General features: G+C 35.7%; 1 protein-coding gene across 13 annotated transcripts in view; it reads right to left on the bottom strand.

The window, feature by feature from the left end:
- Positions 1-22,058, bottom strand: part of ADAMTS6 (ADAM metallopeptidase with thrombospondin type 1 motif 6) — a 279,209-nt gene that overhangs the window by 88,104 nt on the left and 169,047 nt on the right. For 11 of the 13 annotated variants that reach the window (XR_014262242.1, XR_014262243.1, XM_082457107.1 and 8 more), the window contains 2 exons: positions 12,582-12,727; positions 10,374-10,437 (listed from right to left, as the gene is read on the bottom strand). Coding sequence is in view for 11 of the 13 variants with exons in the window: in XM_082457107.1 (XP_082313233.1) it covers positions 10,374-10,437; positions 12,582-12,727 (210 nt within the window). In the remaining 2 variants the exon portion in view is untranslated. The remainder of the gene's footprint in view (positions 1-10,373; positions 10,438-12,581; positions 12,728-22,058) is intronic. The other 2 variants (XM_082457112.1, XM_082457110.1) reach the window with 1 other exon arrangement.

Below are 22,058 nucleotides of genomic sequence, written 5' to 3'. Positions count from 1 at the left end.
AAAAGTTGCTGCAGAAAGAAATCTCAGCTTCTGCTGACCAACTGTCTAGGAGCATTTCTGTTACTAGAGTTGTAATCTGGATTTTATCCCAAAGAATAGGTGACCTTGGAAAGTCCCGGAATCTCTTTGTGCCTTCTTTTTTTCATTTGCAAAATACACCCCAAATACCCTTACCCTCAAGAGCAATACATCCCAAAATGTTTTCCAAATGAGGAAAATTCTGCAAATACTGTATTATGTCTTATGGGTAATAAAGAGTGAGAAGCAAGCCGAGAATGAAACTCTTTCCCCCCTTTCCCTTTCCTCTTTTCTTCCTAAAAAAAGATGCGTAGGCTGGGAAGATACCAGCATTCCTACAGGCTGGGAAGATGCCAGGATTCCTACAGCCTCAGGGAACACAGCAAATTGAGCAAAACTGGCATTTTGTTCTTCTACTCCCTTTCTCTCTCTTTCCCACCTTCTGCTTCTTCTTCCTTTCTTACTTTCATGCCAGATGCGCTTGTGCTTCTTCACTATTACACTAGACCAACCTTCTACACTCCCCAAATTTAATGTTCTTTTTCTTCAGGATAGCAACATACTCTTAGTCAATTATACCTTGTTAGTTGAAGGAGCATAAGTGGAGGCTGGATTTCAACCTCTGCTTTGCTTAGCAAGTCATGCACTTGACCTGAGACTGTGAAGAAGGGACATATTTCTGCTTGTTCACCCAGACAGGAGTGATACACATAAAGATGCCACATGGGCTAACAAAAGCCTTGCTTCCACACCCTCTTTTACAAGTTGCAAACAAAACTCCTGATTTCCTAATTATCAGGTACTAATTAGCTCATTAAAGTAATTCACAAGGGCATTTCCAAGGTTAAATTTAGTGTTCAATGCATGTGGTGAATCATTTCAACCCCAGTTTTGAGGCAAACTTCTCATATTTTCTCCCCCAAATAGTTTCTGCTTTTGGGGGAGTAATTTCACTGTACCTTTACTTTTGAAGAAAAAGAAAACAAAAGCCTGATAAACCTACATTGTCTAGACAAACTTAAATCTAGCTGTCATGTTTGATACCATAATCTTGTATGCAAGTTTTCTAAATTAAAGCTATTTCTATATGCCTTGTATGGCTTAAATTTAATTTAAATGTCATCTATCCATAGCATGACCCTTTCCCCTAAGCCTGTAAAAATGTTAAGAAACAAACCTTTACTTTGTGATTTTTTAAATGTTGCTTTAAAGAACAAAATAAATAAGCAAGCTCTATTCTGTGCTTAAAAGCGAATCTTTATTTCTCACAACAAGATGCACTCTATAAAATTCATACTAAAGATTAATGACACTGCTCCTGCTATTTTTTGCCATTATATATATATATATGTATATATACATATATCTATACATATATACATACACACATATATATATACATATATATGAAAGTATACTTTTATAAGTATATTGAAGTATATGAGAATAATGTGGTTGATACATATATGTTTTCTAATTATAACTTGGGACACAGTTATAACACTTAGTTAATGGATCAACTCTGTACCTTGGCATCACTTACCCCACACCTTTCCCTGGGGGCAAGGTCTGTAGTTTCATAATGTCCTCAGCTATCTGGTTCTGTTGCAGGGTAAGGTTAGACTGGAAGTAAGACAATGTCAAAGGTGACCAAACTCTTTCAGAGCTTACTTTGCCACACCCACCGCCCAAAGGCTCCATCTGTTCTAAGAGTGCTAGAGCAGCACTCAGGAATTCTATGCCTTACTGAATCCCTTCCAAGACACTAGCCTGTTGCTGAGCTTTAGTTCCTCATTTTAAAATATTAAAAAACAAAACAAAACAAAACCCTGTCCTTCCCTTTATAAAAGTGATTTGAAGATTTGATTAGGTTATATAAAAAGTACTTTGTAATCTATAAAACATAAGTGTATACAGTAATAGCTACACTGTAGTAAATACAGATTAAGTACCAGGAATAGCACTAGATGTTTTAAAGTGTTACTTCTTTTAATTCTCAAACAACCCTGCAAGTTTGATATAATTATACTCTTTATATAGGAGTTCTCTGAAGTTTAGTGAAGTTAAATATCTTGTCAAGGTAAAACAGAAATAATCTTGTTAGAGTCAGGATTAAATTTAAGTCAGTTTGAATCCAAAGTCCATACTTTTTTCACTACAGTACTACTTCCGAATATAGGCTATACTTTTCCTGTGTACCACAACCAAGGCAATGACACCATTTAATGACCTTACGCAATGAAGAAGAAAAAAACTGCAGAACAGCATGCGCCTCTAGCAAAGCTGACTGAAAAAATGTGCCTGTGCTACATAACGTATGCTTAAATTTTAGAACAGACCACAGATAACCTGGAAAATCCTTCATCTCCATAATTTTTTATAGCTTTGATGCATAAAATAAAGGAGGAAATGAGATGCTTAAGATGCAAGAATAATATGACTTCACCTCAGCCAAGGTGGAGCTTAGGCTTTTCACCAGAAGTTCTATCCTAGTCACATTATCAAGCAGACATGCAAATCACAAATAAAATGGAATAGGAAAAACACAAGGATTTTCTGGAAAATAGCCAAGCAACACCAGGACATTCTTTTTAGAAATGTAGAAGAGTCCTTTGCACAGTAGCTAATATTTCTTCTTTAGGCTTTGATATAAAATTTGGTTTATAACCTCAATATAACAATATTTTTACTCTTGACAAATATCAAGTTTTCAAGTATTTATAACACTGACCTATAAATTCTGCTACTTAAAATACTTATACTATGTACACCAACTTTTACCCTCTGAGTACATTTTGCATGATAGTTTCAGTCACTGCAGTGAAAAATTGCTCAGGAAAGCAGAAATGCCTGCTTAATAGTCAATATTCTTTTGTGTCAATAAAAGGGAGATTTCATATACATAATAAAGTATTTTTTGAGCAGCTCTTGAGCAAACAGTTTTTAGAAGATTGAGCATAGATCTGGGGTCTTTATTTCTCATAATGGCACTACCTGATAATCATGCTAGTTCCTACATTTGCTCATTTATAAAAACTGTCAGGACCTTATCAATCATTTATCTTTAAGTCCTAAGAGGGGAACTGTGTCCTCAAACAATGAACCCTCAGCATCATGACTTCCATAAATCTTTGCTCTCCAAACCCAAGTTCCCTAAGACCATATCTATTAGATTAGTTTATGATCCCAAATATTCTATTGAAGTTCCTGGTTTAATGGTGAGAGCAAACTTCATCCAAATATCCTATGTCTTTAGTAGATGCTCCTGGTTTCTCAGTAGCTTCAAGGCAAAAAGCATATTCATTTGTTCCTGCCACAGCTGTTGTCTTTACCTGGTATTCTGTCCTAGAGACCATGATGTTAATGTCAAAGAATGAATCCTTTTCTAGATGGTTTTGAAGGCTCCTGAGGGTGACCAATGGTGATGCAGGGAACAAACTGCACATCCAATACATCCTGATGCAGATAACCAGCCTCAGAGTCTATTGTGTGAATACCTTTGGCCTCTAGGCTGGTTATATTGCTGTTGAGAGTGGTCAGGCCAATTTTACAGCTGGCTATGCTTTTCTGTTTTATTTTAAAATCTTAAAGATTCTCTCTTTATAAGTTGCCTCTTCTATTTCTGTGGATCGCTTTCTTTGAAACTGGGGTAAGTAGGACAGGACTTAATGGGAACACTGTTGTCTTTCCACTGGAGAGCTCTTCTCTTCTTACCATTCCTGTACCCTTCAAATGTCTGTGGTAGGAATTACACTGGCATTAGGGAGAAAGTGTGGCTATCTTGTTTTTGTGCTTGCCACTTTTTAAGACTGGCCTGCATTGGTTCTAGGTCCAATTTCTCCTCAAACCTAAGCAGAGAGAACACTGTCAGCCTTGTATGTTTCAATCTGATTCACTACTGTAGGGATCCACATAGGAGAAGTATCAAAGCTTCAAAATAATGAAGTGTTCCTTTGTGGATATATCTCCTTTTGTCATAGCTATCAGACATTATGAATCTTAGAACTGATAGTGTTTGCATCTTTACTCAGGTTACTAGGAAACTCAGAGCAAAATCTATGGCCCACTTTTAGTGAGTGAAAGGACCTTGTGGTACATATTTAAGGTACTGATCCCAGCCTTATATTATTTTTCCTTTTCTTCTGATTTTCTAATTTATTCTATTCTGTTGTGATTTTAATGAAGCTAATTCGATTCTAATAAGAGAGTTATAAATAATAATTATAATTATTATTATATGTAAAAACGTAAGAACTAAGCTGTAATCTATAGTACCAGCTGGTCAATCACAGAAAAGATAGGGTCAAAACTGCTATACTATACGGCAAACTGATAGGTTGTTTGGAATGGGTCGCAAGATCTTAAAAGAAATGCAAGTAGGATGTATCAAATATATGTTAATCAGGCTTATATCTCCTAGATTTCCTATTTTCTATTATAACATGCTTAAGTTAGAAAGCAGAGAGCAAGCCTCAAAGATTCATGACATTAGATAAGGAACGCTGGTGCTCTTACTCTTTGATTGCCTAACATAATCTCATTCTGGACACTGATTTGAAAATTCTTCTAGGATCATTTGAATTTATCCATTGTTTTATCCCTATTTAAGTCTCCAGAAAAGCTCTTGGATCACAAATGACAAAGCAACAATGCCTATGAATTGTTTTCTAGGTCTTGACTGTCAAACTGATTCTAACTAATTGGAAAGTTTTCTCTCACATCTTATTTACAGGGTCACTCAATATGATGTGTAAAGTATTAAATTAAATAAAACATGCACTAAGGCAGGAGGCTGATCTGATAAAAGACAAGTATACTATCTTGAGTCCCTTAAATTAGGGTAGTTCACACAGACACCCAGGCATTATAGAAAAAAAGAAAAAGAACATTTAAAACATTATACATTATAGAGACAAGAGGCCAATGTACAAAGAACAGGCAGAAACACACAATAACACACACAGAAATGACAGAGCATGTGGCCAAAGTGAACAAAAAGAAGAGTGTGAGGTGAAGGGTCATCATGTACAGTACAATTTTCATCAGCTGTTCAGCTGTATAAAGTCAAAACGAAGTTTGACTTCAGCTGCTGTATTTCTTAGCGGCACAAAATAACTCAGTCACTTATGAGCTAATTTGTGTTGCAGAAACAAGGCTTTAACAAAACAGATTATAACACAACTTTAGAGCATAGTTTTTCTAGATTTATATTGAACAAATGGAAATTAAAAATATCTTACCAAGTCAACTCACCACTGAGGAGAACTCTCAGTATGGAAAGAAAATATGGTTAAAATAATAGGTCTGGTATGTAGTAAGTGCTCAATAAATGTTAGCAGCAGCTACTACCATCACTACTACTACTACTGGTACTACTACTAGTACTAGTCCTACTACTACCGTTACTACTTTTGTTGCTGCTACTTCTACTAGTAAAGATGGAAACTAAAAGAGCTCTGATGCAGACATCTGTGGCATACTCAATATCTATCACTCCCTACTTTCTTGCTAACAGAATTCTGATTTTTGCTCAGGAATCTACCTCTCAGAGAAAATGACTCTAACCCCATTTTAGGGGCATATCTGGATTAGTCAAAACCAATTATGGTAATACCATTCCTTTTGCCCATGACTGGGTTAAGGGTGGGCATTCGGCCTCCTGGCCAATAAAATATGAAGGAAGTCTGCTGAGGTAGCAGGGGAGAAGCTTCGGGAAAAACTTTTCATATACTTAAGACACACTGGAGCACTTAATCTCTTCTCTGAATATTGTCAGGGTAAGAGTACCTTAGTTGCTCTGATGTTTCCTTTTTGATGCTTTTGAGTTTGCCTTCAAAAAATATGACCTTAGGGCATTTCCCTTACTATCTGGTCAGCTCTTTGCTGATTTTAAAATGTTAAAAAAAAAATCTTATTCAGCAATCTAAAAAATTTTTCTGTCAGAATAATCTATCATTACCAAAAATAGAAATTTCACGTTTGTTTCCAAAATGAACTAAGATTGATTTGACTTGTTTTGAGAAATTTATACATAATATTTACAGTCTTCTTTTTATACTGTTAAATTTTTTTAAATTGAAGTATACGTGATTTACAGTGTTTCAGGTGTACAGCAAAGTGATTCAGTTATATATATATATTATATATATTCTTTTTCAGATTCTTTTTCACTATTGGTTATTATAAGATATTGAATATAGTCCCCTGTGCTTCAAAACAGAAACAGATCCAAAGACATAGAAAACAAACTTATGGTTAGCAAAAGGGGAAGGGGGAGGGATAAATTAGGGATTTGGGATTAACAGATACAATCTTCTTCATAACAGTTATTTTTCTACTGCATAGCTAGACTAGCTTTGTGCTGCCCAGTACAGTTGTCACTAGCCGCATGTGGCTATTCAAATTTAAATTAGTTAAACTTAAAAATTCTGTTCTTCTGTTGCACTAGGCGCATTTCAAGTACTCAAAAGCTAATTTGACTACTGGCTACCAGGTTGGACAGTGCACAGATAGAATATTTCCATCATTGAGGAACGTTCTCTTGGACAGTGCTGGGCTAGATTACGTGTTTTGAAAGTTTAAATTTTCATGTATTAGATTACATTTTAAAAGGCTCCAGTTTATACAACTTATGTTCAGACCGCTTTATTAACTTGGATAGCGTGAAAATAAATTTTGGTGTGGTAACTGAATTGTCTCAAATTTTGAACTAGTAGAGACAAGATTAATGAAGAAAACATAATTATTTGTATATTCATGATACATATATGTTAAATATATCTCCTTAACATTTGCAAAAAGCTGAAACAGAAGACAAAGATAGTAATAGAAATGTCAATCTACCAATAACAAACTCTACAATCTGAGCATCTAAAACATAGTTCATGGGTAAAATGCAGCAAGCCTGGCATGTGTGTCTGGCACGTTTTTTTTCCTTTTTCTGTTACCTATCATACATTATTCATATTGTATAGCACCTGTGTTATTAGACCCAAAATGTGTGCCCACCCCTACAACTACATAACAGAAATAGATGGGAATTGAGAGGTGGGTTTGCCTTTCTCACTCCTACCTAACACAGTCTAATACGCAGTAGGTACTCCATTCTTCTTCCCTTGCATAAAACCTCTATTTTCCGAGATTCATGTTATTCATCCAAATCACTATTTAGTTTCATCACTGCTTTCTCCTAACCTTATGATGGTCATTTCCCCTCATTTGTTAAAGAGCTTGATACCTGCTTCACAGTCTCACTACACACTCCAAGTCCTAATAACATCCTGAGTGAATCCAACATCCACACGGAAGACTCCCCAAACTCCCTAGCCTTAACATTCCTAGAACTCCTTCACCTCCACTCAAGGTTAGGCATGCACTCCCATGGCCACACTCCAGATTTGTTCCCACTGAGAACAGTCTCACTTCTCATATCTTAAATTCAAATACATTCCACTCTCTGATCCCCTCACCTGCTCTTTCTCTCACCCTGTTTTTCCTACAACACTGGTTCTTTAATTTTTATGGATTTTTCAAAGTTACATCCTTAATTTTCTCCCCGTTAGCCTTCTTTAGACTCCACTGTCATTCCCTAGTATAGAGTGCATGGCTCAGCACGTCATTCTCATCAGTATCCTTAAATTCTTCTTGATTTGTTTACTGTTCTGTTGTAATCTCATCTTTCCCTAACCCATTTTTATCTAAAGCATAAATCTGAGGCTAAATCTTTTAACCTACCCACCTGGCACTTAATTTTCTTTGTGCCTAGAATGCTTTCATTGTCACTTCCTTCTTTTCTGGTCAGCTACAATTTGCCCTTTCAGATCTTTAGCTTCCCATGGGAAGAAATCCTTAAATCCCTAATTAGGCTATGTGACAATTCCACATGCTTTTACAGCATTCCATACTTACTCTATCATATCATATCATATATCATATCATATCATATCATATCATATCATATCATATCATATCACTTATCACCCTGCATTGTGATTTTCTGCGACTTCCCAAGAAATTATAAAATCCTTGAGGGCAGAGCCTCTCTCACTCTATCATAGTCTGATAAAGAGTAAGCACTCAATTATTTGTTGAGTGAATGAATAAATAATGCTGGAAACAATATAATCATTGTAATTGAAGCTACATGTAATGAATTCAAGATGTAAATTTTATAGAATTAAATATGATAAATAAGCTATAGAGTGTGTTAGAGGTAGTATGAGGGAAATAGAGCAGGGTAAGGAAGACTAGGAATCCCAGGGTTGTAGGGAGTAGGGAGGGTTGCAACTTTAAATACAGTATTCAAGCCAGGCCTCATTGAGAAGATGACAGCTGAGTAAAGGTGAGGTAAGGGAGTTAGCGATGTAGATATTTGGGTTGGAAGAGTATACAAGGCAAAGGGAACAGCCAATGCAAAAGCCCTACGTTGGGAGCATGCCTGGCATGTACAATGAGGGAGGCCCGTGTGGTTGGAGCAGAGTGAATAAGGAGGAAAATAATAAAAGATGAGTTCAGAGAAGTAATAGAAGGCCAGATTGTGAAGGCCTTGCAGGCCTTTGTAAGAACTTTGGATTTAAGTAAAACAGGGAGCCATCAAAAGGTCTTGGGTAAAGGATATACTGAAACTGAATCACTCTGCCTCTTACACTGAGGACTGTAGGGAGCAAGAGTAGTATCTGGAAATCCACTGAAAAAGCTCCTTAGAGTAATCCAGTGAAAGGGTGGTAGGTAGCAGTAGAGGCAGTGAGAAGAAGTCAGATTCATGATATATTTTGAAGGCAAAGCCAATGGGATTTTCTGAGGGACTGGATATAGTCTGTGAGACAGAGAAGGAATCAAGAATGACTCAAGGGTTTTTGGCTTGAGCCAGATGAAGCTGACATATGAGATGGGAAAAACTGCTGGAAGATCATGTTTGTGGAAATGTTTTGGAGACAGCATTTGGACATGTTAAATAGTACATGTCTATTAAAAGTCTAATAAATGGTAAGATATGAGTCTGAAATCCATGGAAGAAGTCTGGGATGAAAATATAAATTTGGGGTCAAATAACATATGAATGGTATCATAAACAATGAAGCTGGATGAGATCACCAAAGACATGAGTATTGGTATGGCAGAGAAAAAGACCAAGGGGGTAAGTCCTTGGTACTCTAACATTAAGAAGTCAGAGAAAAGAATAGGAACCAGCAAAGGAGAATGAGAAAGAATAAGTAGCAATATAGAAGGACAACCAAAAAGCTATAGTGTCATGGAAGCCTGGTAAAGATCAAGTAAAATAAACACTCAGAACTGATTATTGGGTTTAGCAACATGGAAGACATCTTTGACTTGACAGGAACATTTTCAGTAGAATGTTGGAAGCAAAAACTTTATATGAGCAATTTTAGGGAAAAATGAGAAGAGGAATTAGATCTGGTAAGTATTTTTGGTTTTGTTTTTCTCAAAATAGGAGAAATAACAGCATGTTTGTATGGTTATGGAAAAACCCAGAAGAGAAGATGTTGAAAAAATCATCCACATGTTTATGAATAAACAAGTATTAGGATAGGCATAGGGTTGGAGAGCGTAAGAGTGAGGAATAGTGTGGGAGTGTGGGTAATAGTCTGATGATATGAAATTAAAAGCTGTGGTTTTTAGATAGGAGGAAGGAAAAATTATCTGGGAGGAGTAATAAGATATAAAGAAGATAGTCAATTCACTTCCAGGCCCAGTCTTTCAAGAGCTAAGGGAGAAAATACATGTCCTTAACTTTAGAGGCCTGCAGAGGAAGCAGTATCTTCAGAGGAGAGCCAGTTTCCATTAGAACAAGAAGGTGAAGGGAAGAAAAATTCAGAGATGTCAGGATGTAAGGGATTTTGCTGATGATGGACCATGAGTTTCTGAGGGCACAGAAGAGTTTCGGTGGTTGGGCAGGGATAGGAGACAGAAGAAGGGATATGCAGAGATTTATGGAATTGGATGGCAAGAGATGAGGAGTGACATGGAAGTCTGGGACTTCTTGCAGTGGCAAACATAAAATGGAATACAGCCATAATAAGATTAATCCTTGTTTCTTGAACTCAAGAAAGATAACAGTGGCAAAGCTGTGAGTGTTGGGGGGCCAGGGAAGTTCAGGGGGTGTGTCTCTCTCTCTTGATTCCTACTGGGGGAGAGTGTATTTGCTTCTAGTGCTGGAGCTTCCTCTTGACTCTTAAAGGAATTGATGGACCTGAGGCTGGTTCCATTCAGTTTCAAAAATTCATGTGACCCTCACGCACATGGATTTCTGATCAAATAGCTCACAATTTAAAAAATTTCCCTGCTCTAGGGGAAATGTAAGCTAATTTTTCATAGCAGAGTTTGGTTTTACTTACATCTGTATTGCAGGAGCGATACCGTTTCCTTTCCCCAAGGCAATATTTTCCACCTCCTGAAGGTCTGCAAACACATTTTGTTTAACATGTGAATATAATATATCTAACCACATAAACAGCATATATATTTCTTGATGAAAACATATTAATATTTACTTTAAGAAAATAAAAAATTTGACATTTTATTAGTTATTAAAATAATAATCATGCTGGTGATAGTTAGCAATAATGATTATGGTTGTTGAACAAAAAATTAAGGCAATCTACTATGAGTAACTTTATAAGGCTCTTAATTGTGATGATATACATTCTTAAGAAAATGCAATTAAATCAATGTATTTTCTAATTATCATAGTAAATAAACAGGTATTCAGCTCAACACCATGAGTTTAAAAATCATTTATAATGAAAAGCCATTTGAATCATATTCAACAAAACATATAATCTGATACTATATGTTCACCAAGTAGAAAATGGAAAGTTTGTGTTTTTTTCCAGACTGGAAATAAGGAAAGGACACAAAATAACTCCCTGGAAATAGCTTCAGTTCAAACTTTTTAATTCAGACATAAATTTCTATCTCAATTCAAATATTACATGAAGTTTTAAAAACTTCAGTTTCAAAAAAATCTAAATCTAAGATAGGCTTACATTATATAGATACTTTATATTACATTCAAATTAGGATGTTAAACACGTGTTATATATAAATTAATTTTTGGAGTATTTAACATTAGAGAAAGTCATATGCTATTATTTGGACATGCAATTTTTGAATGGAAAAAACTAACTTGTTCTTTTAAAAGAGGTCCAAGTCATTCTCTTAAGTATTTGGGTATATTATCATAGGGTTTTATACTTTTCATTATTAAATTACAGTAGCCTGCAGTTGAACTTAGGTTAACTATTCTGCACTTGTTTTAAAAAGATCAAGTCTCAATTATAATTTTGGCTCACAGGTATCAATGAGAAAATTAAAGTTACACTTTGAATATATTTTGAATGCTAGTGAATGCTGACTTTAAGCAAGGGAAGGAAATGGCCCAGCTTGAACCAGCTGGGAGAAATGGGTTGGTCAGACAAAAACAAGGTAGTGGGGACGGTGGTGGCAATGCTGTTTTATGAGTGGGTGACAGTGAGCTCTGTTTAGCAGGATGGTAATAATAGAAAGTGGGAGAATGAAAACACAGAACTAATACAAAGGGAAACAATTTCAAGCTAAAAAGAATAAAAGAGAAGAAAAGAGACATTTAGAGAGAGGAACCAAAGACAGGTATCCTGAGTTAAAATGAGAAAAAATAAAAAATAAAAATAGACCATCTTCTACCCCAGCAGGGCGAAAAAAGCAGAAGTGATATTATAACACCATTCTGCACCAAATAATTGTCAGGAAAGAAGGTCCTCAACCTGAGCTCTAGACAGAAATGGGAGCACTCGACAAGAAGCAGCTAAGGAGCAGTTTAGTCTCCAGGAGGACATGCAAGACCAACTAAAGGAATCATCCACCTGCAAAGGGCACTGGTGGAAGGGAGAAGCAATACAGCTAGCAAGAAATACTGATGGGGCTGGCTTTATGCCAGGGGGACTCCGGCTGGAGAAAAAGAGTGGTGGGAGAGGAGCAGTCTGACCTGCATAAAACAATCGTGAGGAGAAAAGTGGATGCAGCTCCGGAAGGTGATTAATGGGGGCATGTGAATGGAAACTATTTTAACACATGGGCAGTATTCTTTTCATTGTGATTTGTGATGCGAATCAAGGCATTTCAACCCTCAAAGTGCTCTCATTGGTCCTTTTAATACTAATGTAGCAGTAATAATTTTATGTGACATGTGAAAAGACCTTATGTTTCCTGGGAATAATGGTAATGTAGCTAAGACAAGACCTGGATTCATCCATAATTCAGTAGTTTTTGGAGGAGGAAATCTATCTGATTATTACTAGATTAAAAGTCTGGCTATACCTGGGATAAGATACACAATGCTTTTCTTTTTTCTTTTTCTTTTATTTTTAGTTACATAGTAAGGTGAAAAGAAGAAAAAGAAAGTCTGTCTAACAAGACTCCTCCACTTTCCTGTGCCTATTGCTTGTTCTGAAGACAAGCACTTGGCTCTCTAGTGAAACGTTTTTACAGATAACATGTGAAACCACAGCTTTGAATCATTTCCAACTGTGTCTTTTTGTTGGCTCCGGCTTACTTTAGCTACTTACGCTGGACTGTCACAGTGTCTTAGGGATGAGGAGACGCCTCCCCCGCAGGTCCTGCTGCACTCTCCCCATAGTGACCAGGGACCCCAGCCCCCATCTATGCTCTGGGGCCAAGTGCCAAAAGGAACACAATCTCCCTGATAACACCACTGTAAGATTTCACAGAAAACACAGAATTAGCTTTTAGGCAGATAGAGCTATCAGGATAGAAATAAATACATAAGGGTCAGGCATTAGCATTCTCCCAATAGATAACAGACTGAGAGTTCTTTAACTGTGTTTAGACATTGGTAAAGGTGTATGTGATTTGCAAATTATCTTTAGCTAGGCAATGATTTATAAATCTCTAACAAGTACCAGGAGTCTAAAAAACTTGACTTTACTTCTTTTTTCCTTATTTCTTCTCCTCCAGACTTTTAGTGTTTCTCATTATAGAGACCTCAAAAGTCTTTTTTAGATATTTTAGTATTAAAACATTTTTTTCTTTATATTCCACTATTATTAGACTCATGGAATGATAACGCAATATGGAAAGTTCCCCAGTAAGGAATTTTTATGATGGTAATTGCTTTTTCTTTAAAAAAAAAAAAAAGGCCGGTTGAGGCTACAATAGTAAAAGAATGTGTTGTGGCATTTCATCTACATGACTGCTGCAGACATAATAAAAGTAATGCCAAGACACTAGGGACAGGGTACAAAAAAACCCTTATATACAGTGACTAGCCATGTGTACAGTCCCTGCATGAACATGTGTACTGGAATTCTTCTCAGCTTTACTCTCTGCAATAAACCACACATACTGCACATAAGTAGAAAGCCAGGAATAATTTATCGAGATGCAGACATCACATAATCAGCTCATAACTCTAACATGATAAATCTTATTTGCAGAATTGGTAAAAATGATTTTTTTTTTAAACCAAGCATTAGGCTAGGCTTTTATTGGTGCATTTTTCTGAGTTATCAAAATTTGATGAACCATACTGATGCTATGAAAGTCATTTGTTTATATGAATAACAATAGGGAACATTATTAGAGTTGAGTAACTGTCAGCAATGTTAGATTGTTAAATAAAAATTCAACCATTATATTAAAATGTAAAGGGATTATGACATGTGATGCTTTGAAAGTAATCAGTTTATTATATTAATTCTGTATATCCAGAATTCTTTCACTTTCACCATTTGTCCTACTACCACTCTAGACCAAACTAGCAAATAGAACAGCTTGTTACCTGGTCCCCCTGCCTCACTTTCTTCTACCTATAATCAACCTATTCTCCAGTGAGCTATCAGAGAGCTCTTTTAAAAACATATTATGGCATTATGTCACTTTTTTGCTTAAAAGACTGTGGTGGTTTCCTCCTTCCCTTAACTCTGGTCAATGGTGGCCTTTGTGACCTAGCCTCTGCCTCCTTCTCCAGCCTTATTCTCTTTCTGGTACAGAATGCTCCGGACACACTGGCCTTATTTCTTTTCCTCCATACACTAAACCTGTTCTCTCCTCAGGGCATTTGCGTTTGCTGGTCCTCCTGGGAATACTCTTCAGATTCCTTATATTGTCTTCTCATCGTTTGGTCTCAGGTCAGGTGTCACTCAGTCAGAGAGGTCTTTCCTTGATCACTCTTATTCTGAAGTGGTTGTACTTCACTACCCCTTCCACCCTCCCCTCCCCCTACTCCAGGATGTATAGAGATTACATCCTCCTGTTTTAGTCCCCTCTTACACCTACTTTAAATCACCCTATTTATTTCTCAGATTACTTCCTCATTATTTTTATTGTCTCCTCTCCTTAGTACGTAAAAGCCTTGAGAGCCAAATGTGGCTATTCAAATTTAAATTAATTAAAATTAAAAATTCAGTTCCTTAGACCCACTAGCTACATTTCTAGGGCTCCCATAGCCACATGTGGCTAGCGGCTATGATTTTGGACAGAGCAGATATAGAACATTTCTATCATCACAGAATGTTCTAATTGGAAATGCTGAATGTCTAGAACAGTGCCTAGAATGTAGTAGATATGCAACAAAAGTTTATTGAATGAATGAATACATTAAATTATAGAATCCTGTGTCCTGTTTTGGTTACTACATTTCAGGAAGAAACTGGAGACACTGGAGGGTAAAGAAAGTCATATTCATCTTTGCTTCCCTGGTAGTTGGCATTCAGCGAATATTACAGCAGTTGTAACAACATAAAGGACTTCTTAAGAAAAGTGCTAAGCAATTAGGCAAGAGGAAGTCAAAATTTGGTTGGCTATAAGACCAAACATTCTGACCCTAAATCTAATAAATATTAAAGTAGGACATTAAAAAAGATTACGAGTTTTGGGCAACAAAAATTACCATGAAGAAAAAGAAAATCATCTGTCCAAAATGATGAAGCAGAGGTAGTTGGCTGAACTGATAATACAGTACGAACTCTGGGAGCAGGGCTGCTAATAATGTACATGTGAGAGGGAGAATGTTCCAGCTGCCAGCTTATGATTTACCTAACTGATCTTGAAGACCAACCGTGTGCATAATGATATACCAATTGCGTTAGATTTTCGTCTATATAAAAGTCACAACAGTGGACCAAATAATCTCCAGTTTTACATTTTTGTTATTACAAGTAGCTATGTGTAAGAATATTTATGCCTGCACCTATGAGAGTAACTGAGCAATGTAGTATTAACCAGCAATTACTGTTTTTTCCTGTGGTTTCAATTAATGACACTTAATACTAAAAAATTCCAAATCTTAAAATTTGCCTATTTTCTTCAAGTTGGAAACTTAGTATTACTGATTTCAAATAACAATAAAATTTGATTTTACATTTATTTTATATAATCACAGAGCTGCACTTAAAGCTCAAAGAGCCTTTAGAATTCATGTGGTCTAAGCACTTCATTTTTTCACATGAGGAAACCAGAACCTGAAGGAGGTTGACTTGCCCAAGGTCACTTACTGGCAGAAAAGGATTAGCTGTCCAAATACGCACAAAAAAACAGTGGAAAAAAAAATCAATTGGATGTGTAGGATTACATATTTGAAGACATTAAAGAATACATTAGTATATTTTACTGAACTGTTTTTACTACATAAAATACAAAATAACACTAGAGATTTTTTAAAAAACCCACTTAGCTGCAAGTATACAACCACATGTTATTTCATACCTCCTTGAGTATTCTTATAATTAGCAGAGGAAAAAATCCCACTTTTTGTATTTTTCAGGGGACGAAATTCTGAAGGCCACAAAAACACTGAAAGTTGTAGATTCTAAAGTATTTAATAATATTGTTTTACATGTGTCCTAGATGCACACAAAATGTAGCACAGGGAAAGAGTCACATAAATTCTCTTGTTTTCCTTTTAAAACTTATTCTGAAGGTAAAAGATAAATACAAATATTCAGTTTGTAAAATGTTGCTCAGTTCTTACCATTAGTTAATATCTACACAGCAGCAGTATTCTATACGTGGTTTGCTAAAACCTTTTACTGCATAAATTTATGCTATTGATTATATCTATTCCATAGAGTTATAATATAATAGACAATTATATCAGAAAGTTAAATAACATAGATTAATGGGTAAAGAATGAAGAATTCATAATAATAATATAAGTATCAGTCATTTAGCAGTTGACAAGAGACTAGTGTCTAGTTTAACAACTAATTAACAACTCAGTCTATGTGGGGATGACTTCAGTCTGTGGGTATCCTGTGTTACAAACTTGAGCTCTCATTCTAGCAATATCTTTCTTTGGTCCAGAGCAAGTCATTTGTTTCTTTTCTTTAGTTTCCCTGACTACAAAATGGGGACTAACTTTAGGTTTTGATTATAATATGATTTGGATTAGGATGACTATAGAAATTAGTTCTATACAGACATAACCCTCAAAGAAGTTAAAAATCTATCAAACGACTTGTTTAATTTTGTTCTCTAGCAAAATGTTCTTTTGTGCTTTCCCCTCACCTTGTGTTTATAGGAAAGGATCTCCTTGGAATTTTTGCTAATTCTCCTTCTGGTAGTATTAAGTATCTTGATGTAGTACATGATTTTAACAGAAGAAACTTATTTAACTTAATAAGTTTTTTAAGAAACCTAAAGGGAACTTCAAGTGAATCAAGTTATTTGAACTAATTTTCTAGATGACTATATTAACTAATACATACTAAGATTTTAATGTAAGTCATAATTAATATAATTGGATTACACCAAATAAAGTAGATTCAAGTATACAAATCCTACAAGCACATTAAAGGTGAGAATTTTGAGTTTTGTATTTCCTATTTTTATCCTTTTTTTTTTTTTTAATCTAAAGGTGCTAAAACTGTAAAAGCTCTATTTCCATAGGCATAGAATTTTACTTCATGTCTTAAACTAGAAGAGTTCAATATTCAGATGGAAGCTAGTTTTTAATCTTTATTCCCAAGGGTTATATCCAATCTAGTGATTTTGGACTATTCTAAATATCAGTCATATTACTATAGCCTAAATTATCCAGATAAATTGGATAAATCTGGCTTTCTTTTTGCTAATTCAGGTGTGTTTAACCAGATTCAGAAAGGTGAAAGAAGTGAAACTATCGCATTCAAAAATAAAATCTCATATTGCTCATTCTTGTTTTTCACATTCCTTCTAAATAAAAGAAATATGTCTTTAAAACTATCTAGAAAGATGATATATCTAGTGAAACACTTATTTTCTTAAGAAACACTTATTCATCATTAAACAACATCTCTTTCTGTTAGGCCACTGAATTTCACGATCTCCATCAGGGAATTGTCTTAAGCAAGATATATTATAAATCAAAAAATCTAACTTTGAAAATTTGTCAGAATTCTACAAAGGAAAATTTCAAAATGAGTATATATACAGTATTTTAAAATAATTTTTTTTAAACTAGATATATTTTAGGATGTGATTATGGTAGATCTTGTACCACAGCCAGCACTGGGTCTAGCCAGCATCTGGAATAAGATATCTCTAAGGAAATCCTAAGATTTTAAAGGAAGTGATATTGGTGATTCAATATAGAACATTCTTCCTAAATCAGAAAAGCTGAGAGTTGGAGCACAGTGCTATTAAAAGCCTTATCTTTCTGCTCTGCAGGTGCGGGAATGCTAAATTTTATTTCAGCCTAAATTCTAAATCAGAACTTGTCATCCCATACTATTTAAATTTCTAGAGCAACTGGAAGAGTCATTCTTTCTTCACTTCTTGTGTTTATAGTTTGGGACTCAGTCAAAACATATTACATTCTACTTTAAGTGAATTAAGATCTAAGGCTGCAAATGTCCTATTATATATCCAGTGCTTTAGAAGGGCATGTAATAATCCTATTCTAATCCAGCCCTGTGTTTCCCATGCAAAAATATTAGGAATCAATGTCATGTATATGTAAGCCCAAATGCTGGGTTATGTCTCTAATTGGGGCTTGTAGAATCATTAAATCAATCTCTTGGCAATAAACCAAGTATTTGAAACCTTCTTTGTGGTCACCATCAGAGCTTGCAAGGACTGGGTTTTGATTATCCTTAATATCCTGTTCAGTAATAATGCCAACACTGCTATCAGAGTTTTTATAGTGTAGATCTTTGTTTACCATTTCATCAAATATGGCATCCCTCCGATTTCTGTCCAAAGGGCTATTGTTGATGCCATGTCTAAGAAAAGTTCTTTTGGCTGAAAGTTACACTGATTGATTTGTAGAAGCGTGACCCATGGACACACAGTACCAGCGCACTGTCTGGGCTCATCAAATTTCCTCCTTTGGTTAATGCTACTGTCCCTGAGCACATCCATTCAGACCATATGGTTCTTATTCAGTCCTTGAATGGCTTATTCAGGCAAACATCCAATGGCTGTAATAGCGATGTCAGACCCCCCAGGACTCACGCAAAGATCAGTTTTTAATTTTTTGGCCATATTTCTTACTCCATCTGCTAAATGTGCATGGAACAGTTCCCATACTTACATGGAACATTTGTGGAACTGCGCCCCCGGGCAAAGATCCCATATCTTTTGCAGCCAGAGTTTGACGAGATCATTGTGGATGCAGTCCTCTGGATATGTCTATGCTATCACTTGAGCCATATTTCTCCCCTCCCCCCCAACCTTTTAAAAAAAGATTTATTCAAAAAGCTATGAGCAGCTTTGGTTTTATCCTGCTGGCTAGACAGGATGTAGGTTCTTTCTTGTTCCTTCTGATGAGAGTAGTTTTGAAATTCAGAGTTAAGATCAGAGGTCGTGGATATACCATTCATGCTTCTGAGACACACAAACTCATGCTTATGGTCTGTTATGCTCATTACTGCCAGTTAAAACAGTCTGGCAAAGAATTTTCTGCCCACCATCATCTAAGGCTGGCACATAATAATGAAAAGTAATGATGCTCTAGTAATATAAATTACCACCTTCCCTCTGAGGAAGGCAACAAAAAGCTCACTGAGATATTATCTCATTCCATCCTCACAATATCTCTATGAAATATGTAGAAATAGATTTTCTCTCATTTTAAAGTGGAGATTCATTATTTTGCCAATTTTAACACTATCATATATTCTTAGCTCAATGTTCTGTCTGGGTGCCTTTTTTATTGTGATTCCAGAGGTAGCAAACTGTTACAGGTAAACAAATGAAAAATACACTTAGTAATAAAGGGTAAAACATATTGTTAACCCATCTCAGGCTCAGTGACTCACTATTCCTGTGACAATGAAAATCTGCTTTTTATTCTACACAATTTCCCATCTGAAAGTAAAGTATAATCAGAGGCAGTATAGAGGGGTAAAGTTTTCCTCTTTGGAATCAGAAAGACTCGGGCTGGAATCTCAGCTCTATTATTAAATTGTTATGTAATCCTAGGCTTTCAAGTCTCACTTTCTTCATCTGTAAAATGGAGTTAAAACAGTACCCACCTTATAGAATTTTTGTCAGTAGTAAACCGAACAAATATGCGCCTGGCATAGTGTAAGTATAAAACTATTCAATATCATGGGACTTCCCTGGTGGCACAGTGGTTAAGAGTCTGCCTGCCAATGCAGGGGACACGGGTTCGAGCCCTGGTCCAGGAAGATCCTACATTCCGCGGAGCAACTAAGCCCGTGTGCCACAACTACTGAGCCTGCACTCTAGAGCCCACAAGCCACAACTACTGAGCCTGTGCGCCACAACTACTGAAGCCCACGTGCCTAGAGCCCATGCTCCGCAACAAGAGAAGCCACTGCAATGAGAAGTCCACGCACCGCAACGAAGAGTATCCCCAGCTCGCCCAACTAGAGAAAGCCTGTGCGCAGCAACGAAGACCCAATGCAGCCAAAAATAAATAAATAAAATAAATAAATTTAATAAAAAAATAAAACTATTCATTATATTACCATCATTATTACTGATAATGTCAACTATTTATAGATGGAAAGAACACAGACTAGCCACACAAAGTTGACCAGACCAACTGAAAATTTCACTTTAATTTTGTCATTAAGTGTTTGCATGACTGTTTTGGTTTGAGTCAAAATTCTGGGCTCTTGTTTAATATCCAAATAGGTATAGCCTTAATAGGAAAATCCGCATTTGTCAATAGTAAACATGCTTCTCTCTTAAGGAAAAAAGCAACAACAACGAAGATTCATGAATAGATAACACGGCATATGCAGTTAGTTAAAAAATAAGTTAAAAATAATGAAGTGCTCAGCTCACATGAATGGTTCTTTGTATTCTTTTTCCCTTAAAAATGTAAGTTGATCTAGTTCTTTAAAAGCCTTTTTATAAATTCAAAGTTAATGATAGGGATATTTTGAGTGTCTTCTCCTAGTACTCTGTCCTTTTTCTTTCTAGGAGTCTGCATGTGTATTTGTTATTTTCATTTATTCATTCATTTAAAAACCTCCTAGTGCTATACCTAAAGCTGTCTACAGACCTTCCATGCCTCTGGAAGAATGGCTAAGATTGGTTTCGTAGATTAATTTGAGATGATGAAATCCAATGTATTGCCTTTACGAAACTACACTCTAATGTTGTGAATATTAATGACCTCTTGGTATACAAACTTTGCTACGCTTCCAAGTTCTTAAATAGATTTTCATGGAGCCCAAGATGCTGTGCCAAGATACTCTGGAAGCTGACAAGATTCTAAGGACAGGGTAAGGAGGCAGCCAAGGGGTTCTTTTAACCTGAGCTTTTCCATTTTTTTCAAATGTATATCTCAGGACTATGTAGAATGCATTTGAATAAAGGGTTTAAGGATCAAAAAGTTGACAACCATTAGCCTAGATTAAGAAAGTGAATCTTTAGACATGATATACATTTCTGCCCCATTTTATTCACTTTCTCTTGTCTGTGCTTATTCTTATTTATGCTTAGAGGTAATTATATTTCCCTTCTATTCGCTTATCTAAATTTAAATTCGATACTGTTAGCTTTGATATTATTTTGAGCATTTTCTAAGCAGCCTTCAAAATTGTAATTGGCATGTAAATGTCATCTCTGTCAAATATACGCACATAAGCTGTAAGATATGACATTCCAGAGTCCTGCCATTAAGCACAAATGATAAGATATTAAATATGTGTTTACCATAAAGATGACTGAGTTGAGTTCTGTGTTCTCAGATAGCCACTACTTGTTGTTTACCTATTTAGAGTGATTATATAGTTTATACAATGCTTTCAGGAGAGCTCTAGGTTTAAAAGAATGAGTTCTTTGTGCTTTGGGTTAAACAATAAAGTAAAATAAAAAGGTCCATCAGGCCTAGTAATAGTATTATTACAGGCAAATAGAAACAGTGGCCGACTGGTATACATCACAATAATAATAATCAATCAGTGGCAAATAAAGAACCAGATTCTCACTGTGACTTTCTCCTTACAGTTGTGTATTTCTTCTAAGTACAGACTGATGTAAATTGCTACTTGTAAAAAAAAAAAAAAAAAAAAATTGCTACTTGTCGTTGACAAGAATTGTTGGTTCCAAAATAAACCCAGATTGTTGTTTCAAGAATGCAGTTCCTAATATTTTCTATTACATCTATGAAAAAAAGCAAGGAATTTTTGGTAGTGTGTGAAGGTCTCTGTATTTTTATTGGCTACTTACAAAAGTTTCAAAAAAAGATCCTTAATCTTTAAAAAATGACCCTATCAATTCATACATTTAGCATAATTTACCAACATTTCCAAACTCAGCATGGAAAAGCCATCAACATGGCACTAGGTCATGGGTCCTGAATGAAGCCGTCAGCAAGGATTAATAAACTGTGACAGCTGCCCAAAAGCTTTCATTCTTTTTATTTAAACGTCAGATTGCAAGCTGAATTCAGTGTAATCTTTTTTGAAACTAGCCCAACTAACATGGAAGAAGTCAGAACTGAGAACAGATGACAGTGTCGTTATTGTTGTAAATTCAGGCCATAGCAATAAATTTTAGAATCCACATATATAGCAATTCCTAAAGAATTTCAGGAATACCCTAAAATATTCTTATCTGTTTGAACA

Source organism: Balaenoptera physalus (assembly GCF_965194825.1).
Source record: "Balaenoptera physalus genome assembly, chromosome: 3".
Classification (NCBI taxonomy): domain Eukaryota; kingdom Metazoa; phylum Chordata; class Mammalia; order Artiodactyla; family Balaenopteridae; genus Balaenoptera; species Balaenoptera physalus.
The sequence above is the reverse complement of the archived record's forward strand: the minus strand, read 5'-3'. Positions and strand labels throughout refer to the sequence as shown.